The following is a 23767-nucleotide window of genomic DNA, read 5'->3' as shown; positions in this document are numbered from 1 at the left end:
TATTTTTGGAAATAACAGTGCAAAACTTAGTCTATGAGGATTTTTCTTTCTTAATTTGTTGACATGCCAGAATTAGGCCGCATGTGCTATTTCCTCTTTACCTAACAAAACAATGATGAAAGTAATTTTCAAAAAAGAATGAAAAAGAAATTTAGGTGTAAAAGTAGAAAAGCAACATGAGAAAGAAGAGAATCACTAACAAGACAATGACTAAAGTAAATTTCAGAAAAGAATGAAAAGGAAATTTGGGTGTAAAAGTAGAAAAGCAGCATGGGAAGGATGATGATCACTGACAAAGAAGATCGAGCAAACCGAGATTACTTTTATTCAGATTTGCTCCTATACATATCTTCTCTTACCGCTGAGCATTTATGCATGTACCCATTTGCATTTTTCTTTTAGGGCTTCAAACATTGAGACAAGATTAGATGACAATAAAATGTGTCAACTGTGTAGAACCCACCATTTTGCTACTAGGACTTCACAGATAACCTTTCCAAATAATTACCACACAAGTAAGCTCCAACAAAAAGTTTAGCTATCAAAAATCAAAATGAACAATCAAACGTTTGTGTTATTAGGGGCATATGCTGGGCAAGCTGCCACAATTGGAAATTACTAGTTTGAGTATCCATGTTGAATGAGAACATTAGTTTGGGGGGGTAATGAAGGATAAAGAATGTACATTTAACAATGAAAGGGTTTGTCAAGCATCATCTGCATCACTTCCACCAACTTGGGTTTCATGACTCACCCAGTAATTGCTTCCATCAGGGCCTGAAACCTTAAACCTGCTCAACAACAAAACCCACATCTCAAACACTGAATACTACTTTTCTGAAATTATGTCATACTGAAATTAATCTACCGACCGCTCGAGGACAGATTTCCCTTCCTTGTATTTCTGGTTCTTTTCATGGGCAGTTTCCTGGGGAAAAAATTCAAATAACCAACATCTACAATTGTAGAAACAAAAATAAAACATGATTTTGAAATTTTCAACCACCCAAACTTACATATTTCCATCCCACGATTGATCCACAACCAACACAGAAAATGTCAGCAACAGTGTGCAGTCCAGTCATCATCATTCTTTCTTCCGTAGCTCCGACAGAGACATTCACTCTGTCAAATAGCAAGAGAATTGAATCAAGAGCAGCAACCAAATTTGAACATGAAGTCTATGACTTGCATGCAATCTACAAAAGTATGCAAGCAAGCATGTCCTGCACGATCCATGATGATCTTATTTGTCACATATGGGCCACCCACTCATATTTTATACAATTATACCTGCATTTTCTTCACAACTTCTCTCTCATGTCCTGTTCAGAGATACTTATAGACTAAGAGAGGCAAAGTAGGAGTATGAGACATGCTTCGAGACAGTCAAGCGTTATTCGCATCATAGTGAAGCGTTATTCGCATCATAGTGAACTGACGTTTGAAATACTAGTGCTCACAATCTTTAAGACAACAAACTAAATTCATCGAGGATTAGAAAAATTGGTCAGGCATGCAGGCAATTGACAAAAATTTTTCAAAAAAAACTACAGGCTGAGCAAAAGATTTACCAGCTAAACTTTTTCCAAATGTGTACAAACAGCGAATTGTTCTAACTAGCCCAAGTTATTGCCATAATATAGCATAAAAATGGTTGAAGTATGAAGTTGTTTCTCAAAGATTGGTATCAACGTTACTGCACAAATCAAGAAAAACTTACACCTTATTGAAGAGGTAAGCCTTCCCATGCCTGCAGTGGAAAGACTGAATAGAAGAACACAGGCGAAACATGTAGTCAGAATATTTGCATCTAAAGAACTCCTAAATTCCTAATCAAAATGCATCAGAGACACTGAAAGAGAAAAAGAAGAGGAAAAAAGTCTTCTGCGTGCTAAACTATTAGGAAAACACATCTATAATATCATCATCACTGTCATCAAAGACTCATAAAACTACCTGGGTTTGGCTGTGCTAATGTTGCCTGCCATTTAACTCTATGTTATCATTTCTTTTGCTGATAATTACGAGTTTGACTTATGTATATGTGTCTGCCTTTAAAAACATACTTCATGCAACTTCAGGTGCTTAAGCACATAAAGACAAATAGCTTTAAAATAAAAAATAATAAAGATATAACAGCACAATTTATTGCACGCTACCTAAGTTTATCTTTCAACATTTCAAGTTTGAGACATTGCAACCTTCTAGAGCATTCTTCCACATGTGAATTTGAACAGTAGCCCCGATGGGGACATTCATGAAACTACTTTAAAATAGAGAACAAGATCCATCTTGAAGCAACAAACTCAACAATGCATCCAATTAACAGGGTTAGGGCTACAGTCATACTCCATTACACAACAAAATGATCTGCAATTCCATAAACTCAAGCAACTTCGGGATTTTGATCCATTAGACTGAACATTAAATTCAGTTAAAGGTCCTAAGAGCTGGAAATCAAGATCAAATGTGGGTAATAGGCTGAGCCAAAATCATCAAACTGATATAAAGTGAGAGGTAAATGGTTAATGGAAATTCCAGTAAATTTTCTTCCAGCAAGGAGCTATATTAGATTTAGTAAAGTAAGCTCGTCTGCTGACTATCAAGATGACACATTCAACAACTGAAACTCAAATAGAAACAAATTGACATGATTTTGGGACAATTATTTCAACGGCAAGGAATACAATGAGCACATCTCTGCCAACCAGAGGCTCATGGAACCGAAGGTATAAGACCATCAAGTCAACTGTCAGGTCTTACACCATTCCAGTTTTGTCAGTTTGACCCATCCAGTGCTGAATTTCTGTTCAATTGTTGGCTTTTTTGGTCTTACCAAATTTCAGTTGACAAAGAAGTTTCCACATCATAAATTAACCCTGTAACCCAGATAGAATAATCGGCAGATGACACAGAGAAACATCGAAACACCAAAAAGACACCAGCAAACAAATTTCTGACATCTACTTACCTTGTAAAGCAAAGAGTTTCATCTCTTTGCAAGAAAAATATGTAACAAAAGTAAGATATTCTTGGCATCCGGATTTGGAAGGATAATGACATTTAATCATTCAACAGCCAACAGAACATAATTGGACCCTATAAGAACATTTGTAGTTGCACTTCAATTGCTTCACAATTTAGTAATTACAACAAGAGATTCACCTTGAGGATAACACAAAGTCCAAGTGACTTTATTTGAGATATAATAAAGAATAACGGACTCTGCCACTGCCAGGTTGCGACCCCAAAACAACATGTTTCTTAGGTAGAATTCCTCATGCAAGACGCTATACAAAAAGCTAAAGATACTCGAGCATACCCTCCTCCAATTAAATAACTCTCCTCTTGAATTTTGATATCAGAAACGGAAATTCTGTACTAATAAATATAATGATGCCCAACTGTATTAAACTAAAGGAATCATTCAAAAAAAAAAAGGACAACGTAAAACATAAAATTCATTTACAAAAAAAAACAGATGAGAATTTCGCAATATATACACGGGAAATACCAAAAAGCTCGATCATCTAAAGAAACAAAAAAAAAAACAAAAACAGAAAAGCAGCGAGAAGAAATGATGATGACCTTGGAAACGATGTCTTCGCAGAGAGCAAGATGGGTTCGGCAGTGCTTGCAGCTGTAGATCTTGCCTTCCAGGTTCACTACAAATAGCCTCCCCATTTCTATATACAGATCTTCACAGAACTCACAGTAAGAAAAAGAAAATTCAGACAAAAGAGGTTCGAGAAAAAATAAATAAAAAAATATCAAAGAGACAGAAGAATCAAACAAGACGACGACTGCATTATGCGAATATTAAGATGAACAAGAGAGAATTGCGCCATTGATCGTTGAAATTTGCTTACCCCGGGTGTTTGCAGTTGGAAGAAATGCGAGCAAAGGAGGCAGAGGCTTTCTGAATCCACAAATCACAAATATGGCACTATTTTTCTTTTTCTGTAAAAGGACGAACCTGACATGACGTGGACACTACGGTTCGGCTATTATTATTTTTTTATTATTCTTTTTATTTTATGTCGTATTTTTCTGAATTTTGCACCGCTGCCCCTCTTTTATATTTTTTCATACTTATAGCCCTGTGCTTTAAAATTTTCTAGTCTGACCCCGAAACATTAGCACTTCTTGCATTTATACACCTAGGGTCTGGGACCGTAAAATGATCCGCGTGAGGCAATAGTATGCCCCCAAAAGTAGGGGTGAGCATAATTCAGGGAAACCCAAAATAACCGATTTAACCGACTGAAATTGGTCGGTTTGGTTCGAGTAAAAAAATGGGTTGGTCGGTTCGGTTAAACTTCACCAAAATTCGGTGAATTGGTTTTCGGTTCGGTGAACAGGAAATATAAATTTGGTTCACCGATTTTTTTTTTAACAACAATTTTTAAATATTTCAAATGATTCCAAAAGTCTAATCGCAGCCATGATCAAAGAAAATAAAATCAAGACCAACACACTTAGACAGAAGCTGAAGCCTGGCCATAAATCGGCACACTCCTTACCAATTAGACCAGTTATGGCAGAACCTTTCATTTCACCTTTAGGATTCACGATAACACCCACATTATCTTCAAAGTACATGTAGACGCCATCCTTCCGGTGCCATGGCTTGCGTTGGCGAACAATAACTACAGGCATGACCTTTTTGCGGAGATCAGGCTTCCCTTTCTTCACAGTAGTCACCACCATGTGCCCAACACACGCCGAAGGCAACCAATTCAATCAGCCATTGATCCCCTTCACCGAAATAATATAGAGATTTTTAGCGCTAGTGTTGTCCGCACAATTTACAGTCGCTACGACTGGTAGACCTAGCGACATTCTGAACTTCTTTCTAGCCGACCTTCCATTACCTCACTTCGACATTGTGGCCTACAGGCAAAACACAGACAACGAATTAGGGTTTTTGGGAATTTAAAATATAAATTAATATATGTTAAATAATTAAGTTTTTCCAAAATTTTGTTTTTAATAATTAGTTTTATATAATTTCGGTTAAATTCGGTTAATCGAATTACCCGAACAGGTAACTCTGTAACGACCCTAATTTTTTCAATGAAATTTAAATAATAAAGAGAGAGGGAAATAGAAACAGAAACAGAAGGAGACAGTAGACTTCGTCGACGAACACAGGGCTTCGTCGATGAAGAAATACCGAAAGGGGTTTTTGAGCCGACTGAATTTCGTCGATGGAAATTGGATTTCGTCAATGAAATTTGTGAAGAACTCGTCGACGAAGGTCGGGCTCGTCAACGAATTCTGCTGCCTATAAATACTAAAAAATCTTATTTTTATTTCATTTGAAGCTTCCTCTCTCTCTCCTCTCTCTCCTCTTCGGCTCTCTCACTCTCTCTCTTTGATTTTGGGCTCGTTTTACGCCAGATCGAAGATTTGAGGCTACCACGATGCTCCTGGCGAAGTTCTCTACGAGTTTGCTGGAGCGGATCGTTGGGAAAACGGAGTTGGAAATCATCCCAGAGTTGAGGTAAGACTTTTTAAGTCAAATTAGACTTTGTGGTAGTTATAAAAATTGGTGTACACATGAAAATACTAATGTTTAATACTGGGAGTTTTGAGTTTCAGGGTATTAAGTAGAAAATCCTACGGGGGTCAGGCTAGGAAATTTGAGGGGCTTTCTCAGTAGCCAGGTAAGGGAATAAACTAAAGTAGTAATTTTCCATGCAAATTATTATTGATTATGAGTAAATTTATTTTCATAAAAAGCATATGTTATATTGTGTATTATGAATGAAATGTACAATTGGGAAAATACTGTTATGATGATTAAAATATATATATATATATGTATGTATGTATGAGATGATAGGAAAGCATGATTTTAGAATATGAAGTATGATTTTTAACAGCATATGTGTGGCATGAACATTATTATTATTTTTTTTATGTGAAATGAATCATGATATGAATGATTTTGCGAGCAAAACATATTTTCAGGTATTTTGAAAGGACGAGTTATGCTATACTAAGTTTGACGTATATATGATAAATGAGTTATTTTCAAAATATAAATACCTGAAACGATTTTGGCACGAGGCCACATGTATGTTCTCGGCACGAGGCCATATTTATATTACCGGTGCGAGGCCGTATTTACTATGTTATCGGTCGAGGCTGTCTTTACTATGATTTTGGCACGAGGCCATATACATGATTTCGACACGAGGCCGTATCTATGTTTTCGGCACGAGGCCGTGATGATGTTATGTATGTTCATGTGTTATATGTTATTACAACTAGAATGCAAGTCTAGTTCAGTTCAAGGCTCGGTACCGTAGCTATATTGTAGATCAAATATCTACTTCAGATTAGTGCTAACCGTCCCACGAGGGAATGAGAGATGGATAGTCGATGTGACTTTCAGTAGAGTGTGGACGTCCACTTGGCAGTCCGGACCAGGGTGTGGCGGGCTCATCGTACTTACAAACATATTTGATTCGGCAGTGGTCAACCAGCCATTGTTGGGTCTCGCCTTCGGACTGCACAACCCGTCATGGGGGGTAATACACGACATTAGCTAGCTATTCATCCTGGGTTGATTTTCAGTATTACAGTTATAACAAATGCTTATGTATGTTATGATTTATTAACGAATATGAAAGTATATGATTATCCAGTATGATATTATGATTATTTCCAGAGTTATGAAATGTATTGTATATGTATAAGCACTTTAAACGTTCATGTAACCACACAACTGTATTTAGTTTATTTTCCCTTACTGAGAAGTGTCTCACCCCCAATATTAAATGAATTTTCAGGAAACCTAGAGAAACCGGCGGGTCAAGGCCGCTATTGAGTGATTGGTGCTTCCCTACTAGAAGGGTAAGCGTTGAACTAGGACTAGGAGATTTTTGTTGTATGGTCCTAGTATTGTTTTTGACTTTTTGGAGATTGTACATATAAACAGTATATTAATGATATAGTAAACTCTGGTATTATGTTTTATGATTGGATGTTGAGATTTATGTTTACTGCTACTAGGTTTTCCGCTGTGTTTGATAGATGTCCCCGCTACCCATGGGTTCGGGTTGATCATTTTATATATAATGTGATATTTTATGTTAAGAAATTGAGGGACGTTACAAATTTAGTTGGGCAAGGTTCGGTTAATATCCCTTATTCGGTCGGTTCGGTTAATGGAAATGATTAACCGAAATTTTCGGTTAATTAACCGAATTTCATCGAACCGACCGTTTGCTCACCCCTACCCAAAAGGGGGGTTGGAAACTTGTTAAATTCGAGAAGTTCTAGCTATAATAGTGCCTTTAATTAGTTGTTAGATATTTAGGAATTGGGATAGAAACAAGTTTTAGGAGCTAGAAAAAATAATATTTCAATTCAGAAAAAAAAATTATTAATTTAGAATTTTATTTTTAAAAAAATTGTCTATAATAATTCTATATAAAAAGTATTATTATAGAAATAGAATTCAATTTTATTTTTTTTATTACCATTGTAAACATCGTAGTCAATTAGGGACATAAGTGAGTTAAGCTTACTCGTGAACTACTTGGATTCAACTCATCTCCTAACTCGAGTCGACTCGATCTTACTCGAGTTCGAGCTACTCGAATATTATAACAAGTCAAGTTTAAGTTTATTAATAGTATCCGAGTCGAGTTTCAAGCTTAATCAATCTTTTTAATTTTATTATTTTTATATTATATATATAATATAATATATATTTTTATAAATATATTTAACATTATATATATATATTTCATATATTAAATTATAATTAAGTTGAGCTTGAGTTTTAAAAAAAACTTGTTTCAAGTCAAGTTCAAATCTAACAATTATGAAATCGATTAAGTTCAAGTTAAGTTTCGAGTTTAACACTTTTTAGTCAAGTCGAGTTCAGGTATTTTACTGTGTCGACTCGACTCGACTCGAATACACCCTTATAATCAATAATAAAATACTAAACAAATAGAGAGTGAGATGAGATTAAAATTTAAGAGAAAGGGTCAAAATAAAAATTGTTGAAATGTTAATAGAATAAGAAAAGAAATACATGAGAGCGAAATATTTACCAATATGTAATTTGTGAAAAAAGATGTGTCAAATTGTTGAAAAAAAAAAAAAGTGAAGCTAATAAAGGGAGCCTAAGATTTTTTTCTCCTTATATAATCAAAACTCAATCTTTGATTTCTTTTTTCTAAAATGATTTTTTTTGTAATCTTTTGAGACATGTACTTTGACTTTTTAAATTTTTGTTTTCTCATATGGTTTTGGACTAAATGAGATTGCTACATCAATACCAAGTTGAAAAGAAAAAAAAAAATTGCATCAAGAATGATATTTGAACAATTTTGGTGCACAAAATTATAGTCATTTTTGGCTTTTAATTTTCAATTCCATAAATCCATCCAAATGAAACAAGCTAGGCAAACTTCTTTATTTATTTATTTATTTAATTTGCTGTCAAAACCCGTTATTACAAATTAAGAAATTTCATTGGTTTGAACAATCTATTTTCTAATAAAGTTATCTGATTTTTCCTAATTAAAATGCAAAAATAACTAATTACAAAACAATCTTCTCTTAGAAAAAATTGGTGGCAACACCCCTCAAAGCTCTCTCTCTCTCCCCCCGTCTCTCTCTTCTTTTGAATTTTTGGTTGTTTATTATTTTATGTATTAGTATAATAACGAAGCAACCATTTAAACTCTTATTTTATTTTCATTTTTTCAAATTATTTTGCTTTTTTCATTTATTTTTGTGGATCAATTATTAAAAATTCCATAGCCAGGATTTTTTCAAATCTACTTTAATTCCAAGTTATTTACATTATTAAAAAAAATTGAAATGGAAAAACAAGCAAGTTTCCATTGCTATTGTTATCGTTGTTGTTGCTATTGGTGTTGACGTGAAAATTGAGCTTCATTTTACCTTTCACAAATCGAGTTAACGATCATTTTCAACTATACAAAACAAAAAATGTTTGACAAATCTTGGGTCTGATAGCATTGGTAGTGTTACGACCCTGTGAACAATAAACAAACACCAGAAAAATTGAGAGACACCAGAAATTTACGTGATTCGGTCTAGATTGACCTATGTCTATGGAGCACACCATAATCCACTATACAACCGAGAAAGAATACAATCTCTCAGATAGCTCTCTCCTCTTCTCTCTTCCTCACTCCTCTACATTCTCTCCTTCTTCTCTGTATATTAACCTCTCAACAGTTATTCTCTATTTATAGATAGCTGGAGTAAATTACAATAAATGAAATTGAAGAACTACAGTTAATCATCTTCATTCAATAGCCGCAGATTACGGCTATGTTGTCACGCCCCGAACCAGGAAATGGGACCCGGGGGTGAAAATTGTAATCTAACCTGTTCCTGTATCATACAAAACATCAAAGATACAGTACAAAGGATGATGGTCCGACCCCGTGGGGTTCCCAAGCACCCTAAACACATCCAATCATATTTATATACACAGTGGAAAAAGTCATTTTATATCAACATATCCAGTACCATACCAGAGTCTATAAAAGAGCATAATATGGCTCTAACAAAACGTACAAATTGGGTACCCAAATACAACTTAAAATGGCAACCCAACAAAACTACAGTCATAGCACTTACCCAAGCGCTAACGCGGTACATCGACCATTACGCTCCCTACACCAGGACGTTAGTTCCGGTTACCCGAAAAACATGTAAAAATGTACGTATAGTAGGGGTGAGACACCTCTCAGTAAGGAAGAACGCATGTTATATCGGTGTGTGGCATTTGAGTGTTATCATGATACAACATACACGCAATTAAATGCATTCCAGTACTAATTTACATAGTGCATACACGCACACATACGGTGGCCATTTATACGCAGCCCTGTCACAATACATACACATGATCAGTAATCCTCAGTGTCGTCACACTCTTCAGCCCAAAGTCGGTCCGTGACATATGGCGTTGACCCGTAGCCAACCCGCGAACACGGCGCCACGGGCACATGGCTAGTCCCTGACTCCCATGGCATCGTACCGATGCTAAACTGGTGGATCCACACCCTTTGGCCTGATCTACTGGAATAGGCTCACGCCCTCGGATATAGAGTCGGACACTCTCAGTACTTGGAACAATTTCGGAACCGCGTTCCTACTAGAATTTCAACATATCACACAAACATGCATGCTTATATAACCAAACAAACCACACCCATTTGGTAATCTAAATCATGGTTTTCCAAACAGATACAGTTTAAACAAGTCAAGGCACGGTCATCCCAATCACGCAGTATAAACCACACATATACTCGGTTTTCAACAAAACCCGGGATTCAGCCCGTCGTCCATTTTTTCCCAAAACTGTAATAATGAAAAACCTATAGTTTTCCCCGTTAGATCCCCCCAAATGAGTAGTCAAAACACACACAGGACCGTGGACCACAGTTCCACCGAATCCGATTTAAAAAATAACCAATATAACATAGTTCCCATTACCTTAATCTCGTAAGCAAATCCCAAACTCTAAGGTCCCTAAACAGCGAACCGAGTTCCAAAAGTTACAAATCACAGTACAATATATGTTCACAAGACAGTTACCTACAAATCTATAGGATCATAATTGAAAACCGAGCCTTACCTCGATTTTACGCTGAAACCCAAAAATCTCCGAAACGAGATTTCGATCTGTAGAAATTGTAGAGAATCCTTCCACGATCCTTGTGGTAGCTTCTATTCCGTCAACGATCGACGAAGAATTTTAGAGAGAAGGAGTAGGGAGAGGTTTAGTGAGAGAGAGAGATATTTGAGATTTCTTAATGAGGAAGCAAATGAAATTTCCTTTTATAGCCCTTTGACCCGGCAATTTTTAATTTTGCCCTCTCTCTTAATATTTAAACCCATTTTTCATATTTCGGGTTATTACATATGTCGTGGACGCGTCTTCAGCTTGCAGTTCTGCAGATCACAGCTCACGTGCATCTCTTGACTCCAGCTACACAACAGGTAGTCCTTTTTGACACTCATGTCAAATGATAAATCAAGTTGACAATCATCTTTAACTAAACAAAACAAAAAGAGTTTGATACATTCGGGACTAGCTACATTGGAGTATTTTTTGACATCCAAGTTAGAATTAGGATCAATAATATCTAATGTGATTATAATGTCTTCTGCAATACATCTTGTGTCTTTGTCTTGTGATCTTAGAACACTAAATTCGCCAATTATCTTTACTACGTGATATATATGATTTTTAAAGAAATTATAGTTATGGATTAAATTTTTCAAATAAATTATTATTATTATTATTATCATTATTATTATTGTTGTGGCGACTATTAACAAATCCTCATTGTTTTTTGTTTTAGATTTCAGATAGTAATGCCCAATACTGCCTCCCTGCCAAACGAAGGTTGGTTTTAAGGTGTCAAAATCAGCCTCAGGCCATTCAATTATGACAGTGAATCTTGGTTTATTGTAGCAAAACTTTAATAGCGACCCATGGATGTTAATTGTGGAAGTGTAGTTTAATTTTTAATTTTTTAAAAAATATTAAAATATATAAATTAAAAGTAAAAATATTTATGGTTAAATATCAAAAATTTTAAATAGCATAATCTTATATTTGGGAGAGATTTTGAACTTAGATAAAATATAATATTAAATCCTATTATATTTGTTCTGAGCATATTAATATTTAAATATATAATTCAAATTTCATACTCTAAAAACCTAGCACATATATCTTGTACAATCTCTAAAAACTAACAGATGCACACGAGATACGAAACTTTCATTCAATAATCTTTTATGAATGACATATTCCCATATACTTATTTTAATGGCGATTTGATGAACTCTCAAAATGTTCAAAATAATGCTATAATTTACAAATACACAAACATATAAAAATAATGACATAAAAATAATCCCTTGCCAAGTTAAGTATATGTGCCAATTTTTTCCTTTACTTTATATTTTTTTATAAAAAAAAAATTAATGCAATATATACTTTGCATATCTCAGGTTTGTCATGAAGAAATGTGGAATCAAAGTAAAGGCAAACAGAATTGTGTACTTATCTTTGCATGTACTTATCTTTGATTTTATTGTGTGGTTGGTTTTGAGTTAGGAGAATACAAAAAGGATGTCCTAAAAAAGTAAATAGAAATAAAGAGAAAAATAAAAAAGAAAAGGGATTATTTGCAAAAAATTTGAGAGAAAAAAAAATTAGTCATGCTACATAATACGAGACTCAAACCGCTTCACCTAGTGAGATACTTTCTTGTGAACCTATAATTAACATTGTTTAAAAATATTTGAAAATCGAGCCAATTTAGAAAATTAAACTAAAAATTTTATTAATCAATTTGTTTAGTTCAGTTTCAATTTGTATTGATCATAAATCGACAATTACTCAAACCAAACAAATATATACATATTTATTTATAATATTATATATAATTAAACTATATTAATATAAATATATATATATATAATGCCTTTTAAGATCCAATTTTTTTTAAAAAAACATGGCTATATTTAATTGGTTATTGAGGTAAAGACAGTGTGTGGCTAACCACGCCAAATCATAACTCAAAAGAAAGAAAAATTAAGCCCCCAAAATCCTCTTCACCAAGCTGCTACTTAGATATTCGTCAGATTGTGCTCAGATTTCCATTGCTATTTGTTACCCATCACAATTTTATCATTGCAACAATGTTGAACCTTTTCTTGACCACCTCCTCCTCCGCCTCACAACCTCTTTGACAACCTCAACCACTCAATCATCGTTCTCAGGCCTCCTTTTCCTTTAAAATGCTCGTAGATATGATTTAACTATTCGTTGATCTCAAACCTTCACTTCAACAGTGCTTTCCCTACCTTAAAATCATTGCGGATCTGGATTTTTTTTTTTTGTTGTCAAATGTGCCTTCTTTAAATCTATTGTTTATTGTGTAGATGAAGGATGGTTAGCCTTCAATTTATATTGGATATCCGAACCTAACACTTGGTTAACTATGCAGTCAATTCACCTAGTGTTCGATTTATAAAATCTCAAAATTTATGGGATTGGTCTAGTTCCATACATATAGATTGGATTCAAATACCTAAACCATGAAAAGCCCAACCTATACCGGACCTTATTATTGAGCATTTTTTAATTAGAAAACTACAAAAAGAAATATTAAAATTTAATGCCTCTAAAGTAGTGTTTGGGAGCAAGTTTTAGGATTTGAATTTATATTTATGAAAATATTTAAAAAAAGTTTAATAAAAAATTGATATTATGTTTTATTTAAGTTTAAAGTTCCAATTTTATGCTTTGCAAATAAATATTTAAAAAAAATTATAAACAAGACTTATTCTGTCACTCCTTGAATAATGCGAAAACTCAAAATCTTTGCATTGTAAATATTTAATTTTTTTTAAAAAATGTAAAATAGTTCAAAGAATAAGTATACAAAATGACCACTTCCCTTATATAATCTTGTATTCTCCCGAGAATTTAAGTTCATATAACAAAAGTATTCCCGTTCATTACTTTTTGACCATTATTTAAAAAAAAAAACCATATTTTTCTTTAATTTTAAAATGTTATCTTTAAGAATATTAAAAAAATGTCACAATGAAAATCACACTTCTTTCCTTATTTATATACTACTACAAGTCCCTTATTTGGTGTCATATTTCTAAAATTCAAAATTAACCTTAAATAAGATATATTTTTATTTGTTAAAAGAATGAACAGTATAAGTGTACAAAATATATTACAATCCATATTTAATCACTAGTAGTTTTTATTTCCCTTTATTCATTTTCAAACTGTCATTATATTATTTAATTTTTTGTTAATTTATATATATTTTTTACAAAATTTTAAAAATAAAGTAGCTTTGAAGCACGCACATGATGTGTCCGTGGTTCGGTATTTTTAATTTTTTTTTATAAAGAGGTGAAAATCCCTTCATTCAAATTGCATCCCTAACCTGCAAGGAAGGATTCCTCCCGCCGCTGCAGTTCTCCTCCTCCGTCGCCGAGGGCGCCACTGACGCTGTATGTTTCCTTCTCAGGTGATTTCTCTCTCCGTGTCTTTTTGAAGACGCAAGCCACTGGTTTGCCGGCAGCTTGGGGCTGAAGCCCTTTCCGTTCTGCCGTATTTCAGCTCTCTCTCATGGAAACAGCCCTCCGTTTTGAACTATTTTAAAAGCAGTGTTTGCTTCACATGTCGTGATTTGTTTGTTTCTGTGCGCGGGGTGACTGATTGATTTCCGATTGTTTAGCCTATCACTTCAATGATAATTAAAACTACAATGAAAACCAGGCTGCTCCAGTTGCACTATGCTGCAAAACCAGGTTGAATTCCCATTTACTTCTCTGCTGTAATTCTATTTGTACGTAAAAATAATTTTTGTACATTTCAACTGTCTGTGTATGTTGGATGCAGTTGCTGCGATAGTTATGATTTTTAGGGACGAATAGTCCTTGTAAAAACTGATTCAGATCTAGATGTATGATCTGATGCCTCTGCATATGGACAACGTGTTCCTTGTTCACAATTATGTAATGCATCATTATTTTTCACTTTTGGAGTTTCAGTTTTGAAACTCCGAAGGTTATTATTACTTAATGTTGGGGTTTTAGTTTTAAACTCCCAAAGGTTATGGGAGTTTGTTTTTGAAACACCAACTATGGTCCAACATTGAAGGAGTCACCACCATGATCCGCTGCGGTTACCCATGGTTCTTTGATTTGTGGCAATAAAACTGCATGAAGCTATTTTTTTTTGAGTTTGATGGGGGTTGGCTATTATATATACTGTTTTTGGTCCCTAGGCTCACTCACTTGCTTCCTTAAGATATACACCATCATAATTGAGTGAGGTTAGAGCTTGGAAGCACCAAATCACAAAAAAAAAAAAATAAAAAAAAATGCAAGAGCCATAGATCATGAGTTACCTCCGGCCATTGCCGAAAACTTGCAATCTGTCTTTCTTTCTGTGATTTGGTGCTTCCAAGCTCTAACCTCATTTAATTATGATGGTGTAAGGCTTGGTTTTGTTGTTGTTTATATCCTAAGGAAGCAAGTGAGTGAGCCTAGGGACCAAAAACAGTATATATAATAGCCAAGTCCCATCAAACTCAAAAAAAATGGTTTCATGCTGTTTTATTGCCACAAATCAAAGAAGACCATGGATAACCGTAGCAGATCATGGTGGTGACTCCTTCAATGTTGGACCATAGTTGGTGTTTCAAAAACAAACTCCCATAACCTTTGGGAGTTTAAAACTAAAACTCCAACATTAAGTATATAATAACCTTCGGAGTTTCAAAACTGAAACTCCAACATTCTCCCACTTGGTCCATACGTTTAACTTAATGTCTTAACTTAGTCCCATTCATTATATTTCTTAAGAAACAAACACAAATCATGGTGATAAGTACTCTAATAGTGAGTATTACCTTCCATGTATTACAATGCATTTAATTTCCCAAGCATTACTCTATATGCGGCAATCTTACTCAATGAATAAACCTTATGTTTATTCTTGGCCCTATATATATGAACTTTCTCAAATAAATTAAGGTGCACAAAAATATGAGAAAACATCATAATAAATAAGAGTTTCATTAAAATAACATTGTCCATGCAACTAAAAATTACATAATGGAAGCAAGTCCCATTTTCACTACATGATCCTTGAATTTCAACGGTGGCATGCCCTTAGTCAAAGGATCAGCTATCATCAACTCAGTATTGACATGCTCAGTGACCACTTTATTTTCCTTAACACGTTCTCTTATGGCTAAATACCTGATGTTAATGTGTTTGCTTCGACTACCACATTTGTTGTTCTTTGCTACAAAGACAGCGGCTGAATTGTCACAGTGTATTCTCAATGACTTAGAAATGGAATCCATGATTCTAAGCCCAGATATGAAACTCCTTAACTATACACCATGTGAAGTGGCCTCAAAACAGGAAACGAACTCAACTTCCATAGTGGAGGTAGCAGTCAAGGTTTGCTTAGAACTTCTCCAAGACACGACTCCACTGGCCATCGTAAAAATATATCCAGATGTTGATTTGTGTGAATCAACACAGCTAGCAAAGTCCGAATCTGAGTAGCCAGTTATTTCCAGATTTTCCTTCTGTCTATACATTAGCATGTAGTCTTTGGTTCCTTGAAGGTACTTCATCACTTTCTTTGCAGCTCTCCAGTGGTCTATACCTGGATCACTCTGATATCGTCCCAACATTCCACAACAAATGCAATGTCAGGCCTTGTGCAGACTTGAGCATACATCAGACTTCTGACAGCAGAAGCATATGGAATGTTCTTCATTTGTTCCCTTTCAAAACTATTTTTCGAGCATTGGTTCAAATTGAACCTATGACCCTTCACAATGGGAGCTACATCATATGAGAGGACTAGACCCAAAGCTTGAGACCTTTCATTTTGCACTTCCTTGTTGTCTATTTTGATGATATCTTGATTTATAGCCAAACAAGGAAGGAGCATCTAATTCATTCGAGAAGAGTGTTTGAAGTGTTAAGAGAGCAAAAACTTTATGCAAACTTGAAATAGTGTGCTTTCACGATCTCATAGGTAATTTTTTTAGGATTTGTTGTGACTGAAAGTGGAGTTTCTATTGACCTTAAAAAGGTCAAGGCCATTCCAAATTGGCCTACTCCTAGGAACATTCATGAAGCAAGAAGCTTCCATGGGTTAGCCACATTTTACCGAAGGTTTATTAAGAACTTTAGTATCATCATGACACCCATCACAAATTGTCTTAAGAAAGGTGAATTTATATGGTCTAAAGCTGTGACCAAAACTTTTCTTAGACATAGAAGACATGATGACTAAAGCACCTATGTTGCACCTTCTTGACTTTCAGAAATTATTTGAAGTTGCTTGTGATGATTCTAGTGTGGGCATAGGAGGAGTGCTTAGTCAATAGGGGCATCCTATTGCCTTCTTTAGTGAGGAATTGATTGATGCAAAACGACGTTACTCCACATATGACAAAGAATTTTATGTTGTGGTTCAATCTTTGAGGCACTGGAGACATTCCTTACTCCCACAAGAGTTTGTACTCTTTTCTGACCACCAGGTCCTTAGATATTTGAGTACCCAAAAGAAATTGAATCATAGGCATGTAAAGTGGGTTGAATATATTTAGTAGTACACTTTTGTGCTCAAACGCAGAGCTAGTGTTGAGAATTAGGCTGTTGATGCCTTGAACCGAATTGTGGCCACTTTACATACCTTGGAGGTGAGTCATAGGCTTTGAGAGCATAGAGAGAATATTCCCAATGTCCTGATTTTTGTGATATCTTTTTTGACTTGTTACAGGGACTTCCTAGATCATATCCTGATTTTGTGATCCATGGTGGATTTCTATTAAAAGGGACTAGGTTGTGCATACCCTCTACATCTCTACGTGACCAGTTGATATGGGAATCGCATGCAGGTGGTGCTACAGGTCATTTTGGTAGAGATAAGATCATTGCCATGGTAGAGGATAGATTCTTTTGGCCTAGTTTGAAAAGGGATGTTGCTAGAATTATGTCTCATTGTGGTACATGCCAAACTGCAAAGGGTAGAAAGCAAAATTCCTTTACCTGTGCCTCATACCCCTTCGCAGGACATTGGTATGGACTTTGTTTTAAGACTCCCTAGGATTTCTAGAGGAAATGATTCTGTCTTTGTTGTTGTGGATGGATTTTCTAAAATGTCACATTTTATTCCATGCAGCTAGACACATGATGCATGTAAAATTGCCACTATCTTTTTTCAGGGAAGTTGTAAGGCTACATGGTCTTCCCAAGACCGTTGTTTCTGACAGAGATGTGAAATTTGTGAGTTATTTTTGGAAGACCTTGTGTGCCATCTTAGGCACCAAGCTCCAGTTTTCTAGTGCCTACCACCCCCAAATTGATGGACAAACTGAGGTGGTTAATAGGAGCTTGGGTGACCTATTGAGATGTCTATAGGTGAAAATATAGGTTTATGGGATTTGTGTCTTCCTATGGCTGAATTTGCATTTAATAGTTCCATGAATAGAACCATAGGATTAAGTCATTTTCAGGTTGTCATTGGTTACCAACCTAGGAAGCCCATAGATCTCATCTCATTATCCCCACAGGCTAGAGTGAGTGAGCAAACTGATGCAATTGCAAAGCACATACATGATTTACACTCTGAAATAAGAATGAAAATTAACTTAAACAATGAGCATTATAAATCCAGTGTTGATGTACATCGCAGGATGCAAGAATTTTCACAAAGTGATATGGTTATGTATTCGTCCCGGGCAGATTCTTGTAGGAAAGGAAAGAAAGTTGCATGCCAAAAAGATGGGATCTTTCAAAGTTTTAAAGAAAATTAGTTCTAATGCTTACATGCTTGATATTCCTATTGATTTTGGTATAAACAATGTGTTTAATGTTGAAGATCTAACCCCCTTTCTTGAAGATTATTAGGTGCATGAAGACCCAAGTGAAGATGTTGAAGAAAGATCAAACCTTAAGATCCATGTGGGCCCCACACAGTTTTATGCTCCATAGGCCACATGGTTTTGGCCTCCTTTTGGCACATGTTTTGAGTTTCAAATTTGAATTGTAATAGTGCAAGACAACTAAGCTTGAGTTGTGTGTGTATGAGTTGGAATTTCTTGTTTTTTAGTAAGTATTAATTGTGTTAGGTTGTCTTTAGTGTGAGAGTTATTGAGAGTGTTTAATAATTTGTCTCTCATGCTTGTGTGAGAGTTGTGAGAGTGTTTAATGCTTTGTCCCCCATGCTAGTCTTTATATCTTTTCTCATTGTAAGAACTCAAATTAGTCTATGATTGAATATTGAAGAAAAACTCCGTTTGTGATGCACTTAATGTCCTAATTTTTTCACACATAGCCGGTCCCAAGCCCAGGTTAAGGAGGAGGGTTGCGTTAGGTAGTTGACAGCCAGCTTAAAATTTGTCAGATCACTATGATATGAATCTTTACCGAATATTTGTTGGAGTGTCCCCTACGAGCGACGTGTTGCCCTTGAACCACCCGGGTGTAGTGAAAAGTGGGCGAGGGTGGGTTAGGTTGTTGCCCCGAAGCGACGCGCCGTGTCGGCGCCTGGGTACGGTGTCAAATATGTGAGGGTTCCTGCATCATTCTGGACGTAGGCAGGTAAAGACGTTAGTTCAGGAAACTAGGATTAGATTAGCAACTTGGAATATAGGGACACTTACGGGTAAAAGCATGAAAATTGTGGATACAATGATTAGAAGAAGAATTAATATAATTTGCCTTCAAGAAACTAAGTGGGTGGGGGAGAAAGCTAGAAAAATCGATAAATCAGGATTTAAACTCTGATATACTGGAAAAGAAAAACATAAGAATTGAGTAGGCCTTATTATAGACAAAAACTTAAAAGATAGTGTTGTGGATGTAACTAGAGTAAGCGATAGAATTATAAAAATTAAGATGGTATTAGGACAAGAGATAATAAATATCATTAGTGCTTATGCTCCTCAAGTTGGCTTAGCATAAAATCTTAAGAGACAATTTTGGGAAGATATGGATAGTATTATACAAGGCATAGGAGGGATTGAAAAAATATTTATAGGAGGAGATCTGAATGGACACGTTGGAAGAGATAATAAAAATTATGAGAGGATACATAGAGGATATGGATATGGAGACAAAAATGAGTCTAGGGAGATGATTTTAGACTTTGCTATTTCATTTGATTTTAGTATAATGAATACTTGCTTTAAGAAGAGAGAAAAACACTTAATAACCTTTAAAAGTGGACAAAATAGAAGTCAAATAGATTTTTTTTTTTAACTAGGAGGGTAGATCGTTTATCATGCAAGGATTGTAAAGTTATTCTAGGTGAAAGCCTAACCACACAACATAGAGTCTTAGTGTTAGATATATGTATTAAAAAATGGAAGAAAAATGATAAAATAAACCAGTGTAGGAGAACTTGATGGTGGAACCTAAAAGGAGAAAATATAATAAAATTTAAAGATAAAATGATCAAAGATGGGGATTGGACCTTAGAGGATGAGATAGATACAAATACTCTTTGGAATAGATTAGCTAGCACTATTAAAAAGATAGCAAAATAGATTTTAGGTGAATCAAGGGGAAGATTCTCGAATAGCAAAGAGAGTTGGTGGTGGGATGAAGATGTACAAAAAATAATAAAGACAAAAAGAATTTGGTATAAAATGTGGCAAAAATGTAGAAACAGAGATAACTTTGAAAAATATAAGGAGGCAAAAAAAGATGCAAAAAGGACCGTTAGTGAAGCTAAATATAGATTATTTAATAGTTTGTATGATAGATTAGGTACAAAAGAAGGGGAAAGAGATATATTTAAACTTGCTAAAGTTAGAGAAAGGAAGAGCAAGGGCTTAGGAAATATAAAATGTATAAAAAGCGAGGATGATATTGTCTTGGTTAAGGACGAAGATATTAAAGAAAGATGTTGAAGTTACTTTAGTAAGTTCTTTAACGAAAACCAAATAGAAGGCTTAAACTTAGAATTGTCAAATGAGGAAAAGACTAAAAATATAAGATTTATTTGCAAAATTAGAGTTAACGAAGTTAAGTTGCACTAAAAAAGATGAAAAATGGGAAAGCTATGGGACCGGATAACATCTCAATTGAAGTTTGGAAATGCTTGGGTGATAACGAAATTATATGGTTAACTAATTTATTTAATATAATTGTAAAAACTAAGAAAATGTCAGATGAATGGAGGAAAAGTACTTTAATACCTATATATAAAAATAAAGGAGATATTAAAAATTGTAATAACTATCATGAAATTAAACTTATGAGTCATACGATGAAATTATGGGAAAGGGTAGTTGAACAAAGATTAAGGTTAGAAACGAAGATCTCAAAAAATCAATTTGGTTTTATATCTGGGAGATCTACCACAGAAGCTATTTATCTTTTAAGAAGATTAATGGAAAAATTTAGGGAAAAGAAGAGGGACTTGCATATGATATTTATTGACCTTGAGAAAGCATATGATAGGATACCTAGGGAAGTTCTATGGTGGGTTTTAGAAAAAAAGGGTGTATGTTGTAGGTATACCGATGTCATTAAGGATATGTACGATGGAGTAATGACTAGTGTAAGGACTATAGATGGAGAAACTAGAGAATTTCCAATTACCATAGGGGTACATTAAGGATTTGCTTTGAGTCCTTATTTTTTTGCTTTAGTGATGAACCAATTGACTAAGAGTATTCAAAAGGAGGTTCCATGATGTATGTTGTTTGTAGATGATATTGTATTAATTGACGAAACTAGGTACGGAGTAGTGGTTGAGTTAGAATCATGGAGAGAAGTTTTGGAATCTAGAGGCTTTAGGATAAGTAGAAATAAAATAGAATATATGAAATGTAATTTTAGTGGAGACAAAGTTAAACTTGATGATGAAGAAATAAATAACACTTGTAGATTTCGATACCTTGGATCTATTATGCAAGCTGAAGGAGAAATTGAAGATGATGTAATGCATAGAGTTAAAGCAGGTTGGGTAAAATGGAAAAGTGCTTCAAGTGTGCTATGTGATTGTAGAATATCCTTAAAATTGAAAGGGAAGTTTTATAAGACAACTATAAGACCAGCTATGCTATATAGATCGGAATGTTGGGCGACGAAGAAACATAATATCCAAAAAGTAAAAGTTGCTGAGATGAGAATGCTTAGATGGATGAGTGGTATAATATTGAAAGATAAATTAAGGAATGAACATATTCATGGCAAGTTAAGGTGTAGCTCCTATAGAAGATAAGATAAGGGAGGGACGACTCAGATGATATGGACACTTGCAACGTAGGCCTTATAGTGCACCTATGAGGAAGAGTGACTTAGTTACTATGGGGGGCAGTAAAAGAGGTAGGGGTAGACCTAAAATAATTTGGGAGGAGATAGTGGGTAAGAATTTAATATCCTTGAATCTATCAAAAGAAGTGGTTCATGATCGCATAAATTGGCAGAAAAGAATTCATATAGCCGACCCACTTAGTGGGACTAAGGCTTGGTTTTGTTGTTGTTGTTGTATTGAATATTGAAGAAAACTCCATTCTTGAAGCTTGAAGCTTTGTCCAATCTTGTGATTGCGTAGTGTGAGGCTACACCGTTCTCGCCAGAAATCAAGTGGTGAGAGACCACTCTATCCAACATCACCATCACCCCTCCTCCCTTTGGCAACACACGACCTCCCACTCTAAACACCCATACGACCTCCCCCTCTAAACACTCACACGGTCTCTTCTCTCTACACATCCATACCCGGTTTTCATCTTTATGTTTCAAAGTTTGATTGAAGGACTTTCGGCGTGGTCTAAGCTCGTGTTGAACAACGTCAAATCATCCAACCATTCTCTTGGGTAAACTCGTTACTTTTCTTCAATCCTTGTTTGATCGTGTGAGCCATTGCTTGAAGCCTAGAATCCCATATTAGAGGAGCCCACTTGATGATGTAGGACGGGTATAATTGGCCTAGTCCTACGGTCAACCCTCAAGCAAGCACATACACGTGAACACTTTGATTCAAGAATTCAATCAACTAAGCACAAACATCATAAATTATGTGACGATTCACATGTTGTAAGATTTTTGAAAAAGTGTATAATTTAATCCAGAAATCAAGTCCCAAGTGTTCCTTTATCAAGGAATCAAGTTTTTATGTGGAAAGATATTATTTTCAAAATTCAAGAATGCAAATTTTAAGTTAACAAATTAATATTTTTACGATTGATATTAGCAAGTGATAATAATGAAATCTAAGGATTCAAGTAGGCTCCTCTAATATGGGATTCTAGACTTTAAGTAATAGTTCACACAATCAAGCAAGGATTTTAAGAATAGTAATGAGTTTACCTAAGAGAATCATTGGATGATTTGACATTGTTCAACACGAGCTTAGACCACGCCGGAAGTCTTTCAATCAAGCTTTGAAATATAAAGATGTAAGTGCGTATGGATGTGTAGAGAGAGGAGGCTGTGTGGGTGTTTAGAGGGGGAGGCCATGTGGGTGAGAGAGGGATGAGGGGGTGATGGTGATGTTGGATATAGTGGTCTCTCACCACTTGATTTCTGGCAAGAAAGATGTAGCCTCACACTACGCAATCACAAGATTGAACAAAGCTTCAAGCTTCAACAATGGAGTTTTCTTCAATATTCAACCATAGACTAATTAGAGTTCTACAATGAGAAATGTTATGACAACTAGCATGGGAGACAAAATATTAAACACTCTTAATAACTCTCACACTAAAATACAACCTAACACAATTCATACTTACTAAAAAAATAAGGAATTCCAACTCGTAGACGCACAACTCAAGTTTAGTTGTCATCCACTATTATAATTCATATTTGAGACTCAAACATGTGCCAAAAAGAGGCCAAAGCCGTGTGGCCTATGGAGCATAAAATTGTGTGGGGCCCACATGGGTCTTGGGGCTTGATTTGCTTCAACATCTTCACTTGGGTCTTCATGCAACTAATAGTCTTCAAAAATAAATATCTAAGTCTTCAAATCTTCAATCCATGAGTCCATAAAGTCTTGAAATAAAATGTCTACGTCCAAATTAAAGTGTCCATGCAAAATATAAAGTCCAACATAAAGTATCATCTTCAAGAATGCATCCACAAATAATAAAGTCTTCAAAATTGTTCAGGTAATTTCGCGTGTACCTACAAAACAATTATGAGTAATAGTGGACAT

General features: G+C 35.0%; 1 protein-coding gene, 1 long non-coding RNA gene and 1 pseudogene across 9 annotated transcripts in view; 1 reads left to right on the top strand and 2 right to left on the bottom strand.

The window, feature by feature from the left end:
* Nucleotides 1-554: 554 nt before the first annotated feature.
* LOC131165283 (protein yippee-like) lies at nucleotides 555-4011 on the bottom strand. Of its 2 annotated transcripts, none has more exons than XM_058122937.1 (6): nucleotides 3873-4011; nucleotides 3592-3701; nucleotides 1724-1767; nucleotides 1017-1125; nucleotides 873-928; nucleotides 555-791 (listed from the first exon to the last, which is right to left on the bottom strand). In XM_058122937.1, the coding sequence occupies exons 2-6, from the start codon at nucleotides 3685-3687 to the stop codon at nucleotides 707-709; spliced, it is 390 nt and encodes a 129-aa protein (XP_057978920.1). In that variant the 5' UTR covers nucleotides 3688-3701; nucleotides 3873-4011; the 3' UTR covers nucleotides 555-706. The 2 variants fall into 2 exon arrangements, with proteins under 2 accessions (XP_057978920.1, XP_057978921.1); XM_058122938.1 differs by having other exon boundaries at nucleotides 3592-3689; nucleotides 3873-4005.
* Nucleotides 3869-4890, bottom strand: LOC131165960 (large ribosomal subunit protein uL14-like; annotated as a pseudogene).
* Nucleotides 4891-13927: 9037 nt separating this feature from the next.
* Nucleotides 13928-23767, top strand: part of LOC131166484 (uncharacterized) — a 45905-nt gene continuing 36065 nt past the window's right edge. For 4 of the 7 annotated variants that reach the window (XR_009139866.1, XR_009139867.1, XR_009139869.1 and 1 more), the window contains exon 1: nucleotides 13992-14367. This is a non-coding gene — a long non-coding RNA (uncharacterized LOC131166484). Of the gene's footprint in view, nucleotides 14368-18493; nucleotides 18904-23767 lie in introns of those variants that run through there. The other 3 variants (XR_009139863.1, XR_009139865.1, XR_009139868.1) reach the window with 3 other exon arrangements.

Source organism: Malania oleifera, chromosome 10 (genome assembly GCF_029873635.1).
Source record: "Malania oleifera isolate guangnan ecotype guangnan chromosome 10, ASM2987363v1, whole genome shotgun sequence".
NCBI classification, from domain to species: Eukaryota; Viridiplantae; Streptophyta; class Magnoliopsida; order Santalales; family Ximeniaceae; genus Malania; species Malania oleifera.
Note: the sequence above shows the minus strand (reverse complement) of the source record. Positions and strands in the feature narration are given on the sequence as shown.

Coding starts and splice junctions, on each gene's coding strand:
- LOC131165283 (XM_058122937.1), bottom strand. CDS start 3,687: ATGGGGAGGCTATTTGTAGTGAACCTGGAAGGCAAGATCTACAGCTGC. Junction 929..1,016: donor CAATCGTGGGATGGAAATAT/GTAAGTTTGGGT, acceptor TTTTTTCCCCAG/GAAACTGCCCATGAAAAGAA. Junction 792..872: donor GGGAAATCTGTCCTCGAGCG/GTCGGTAGATTA, acceptor GTTGTTGAGCAG/GTTTAAGGTTTCAGGCCCTG.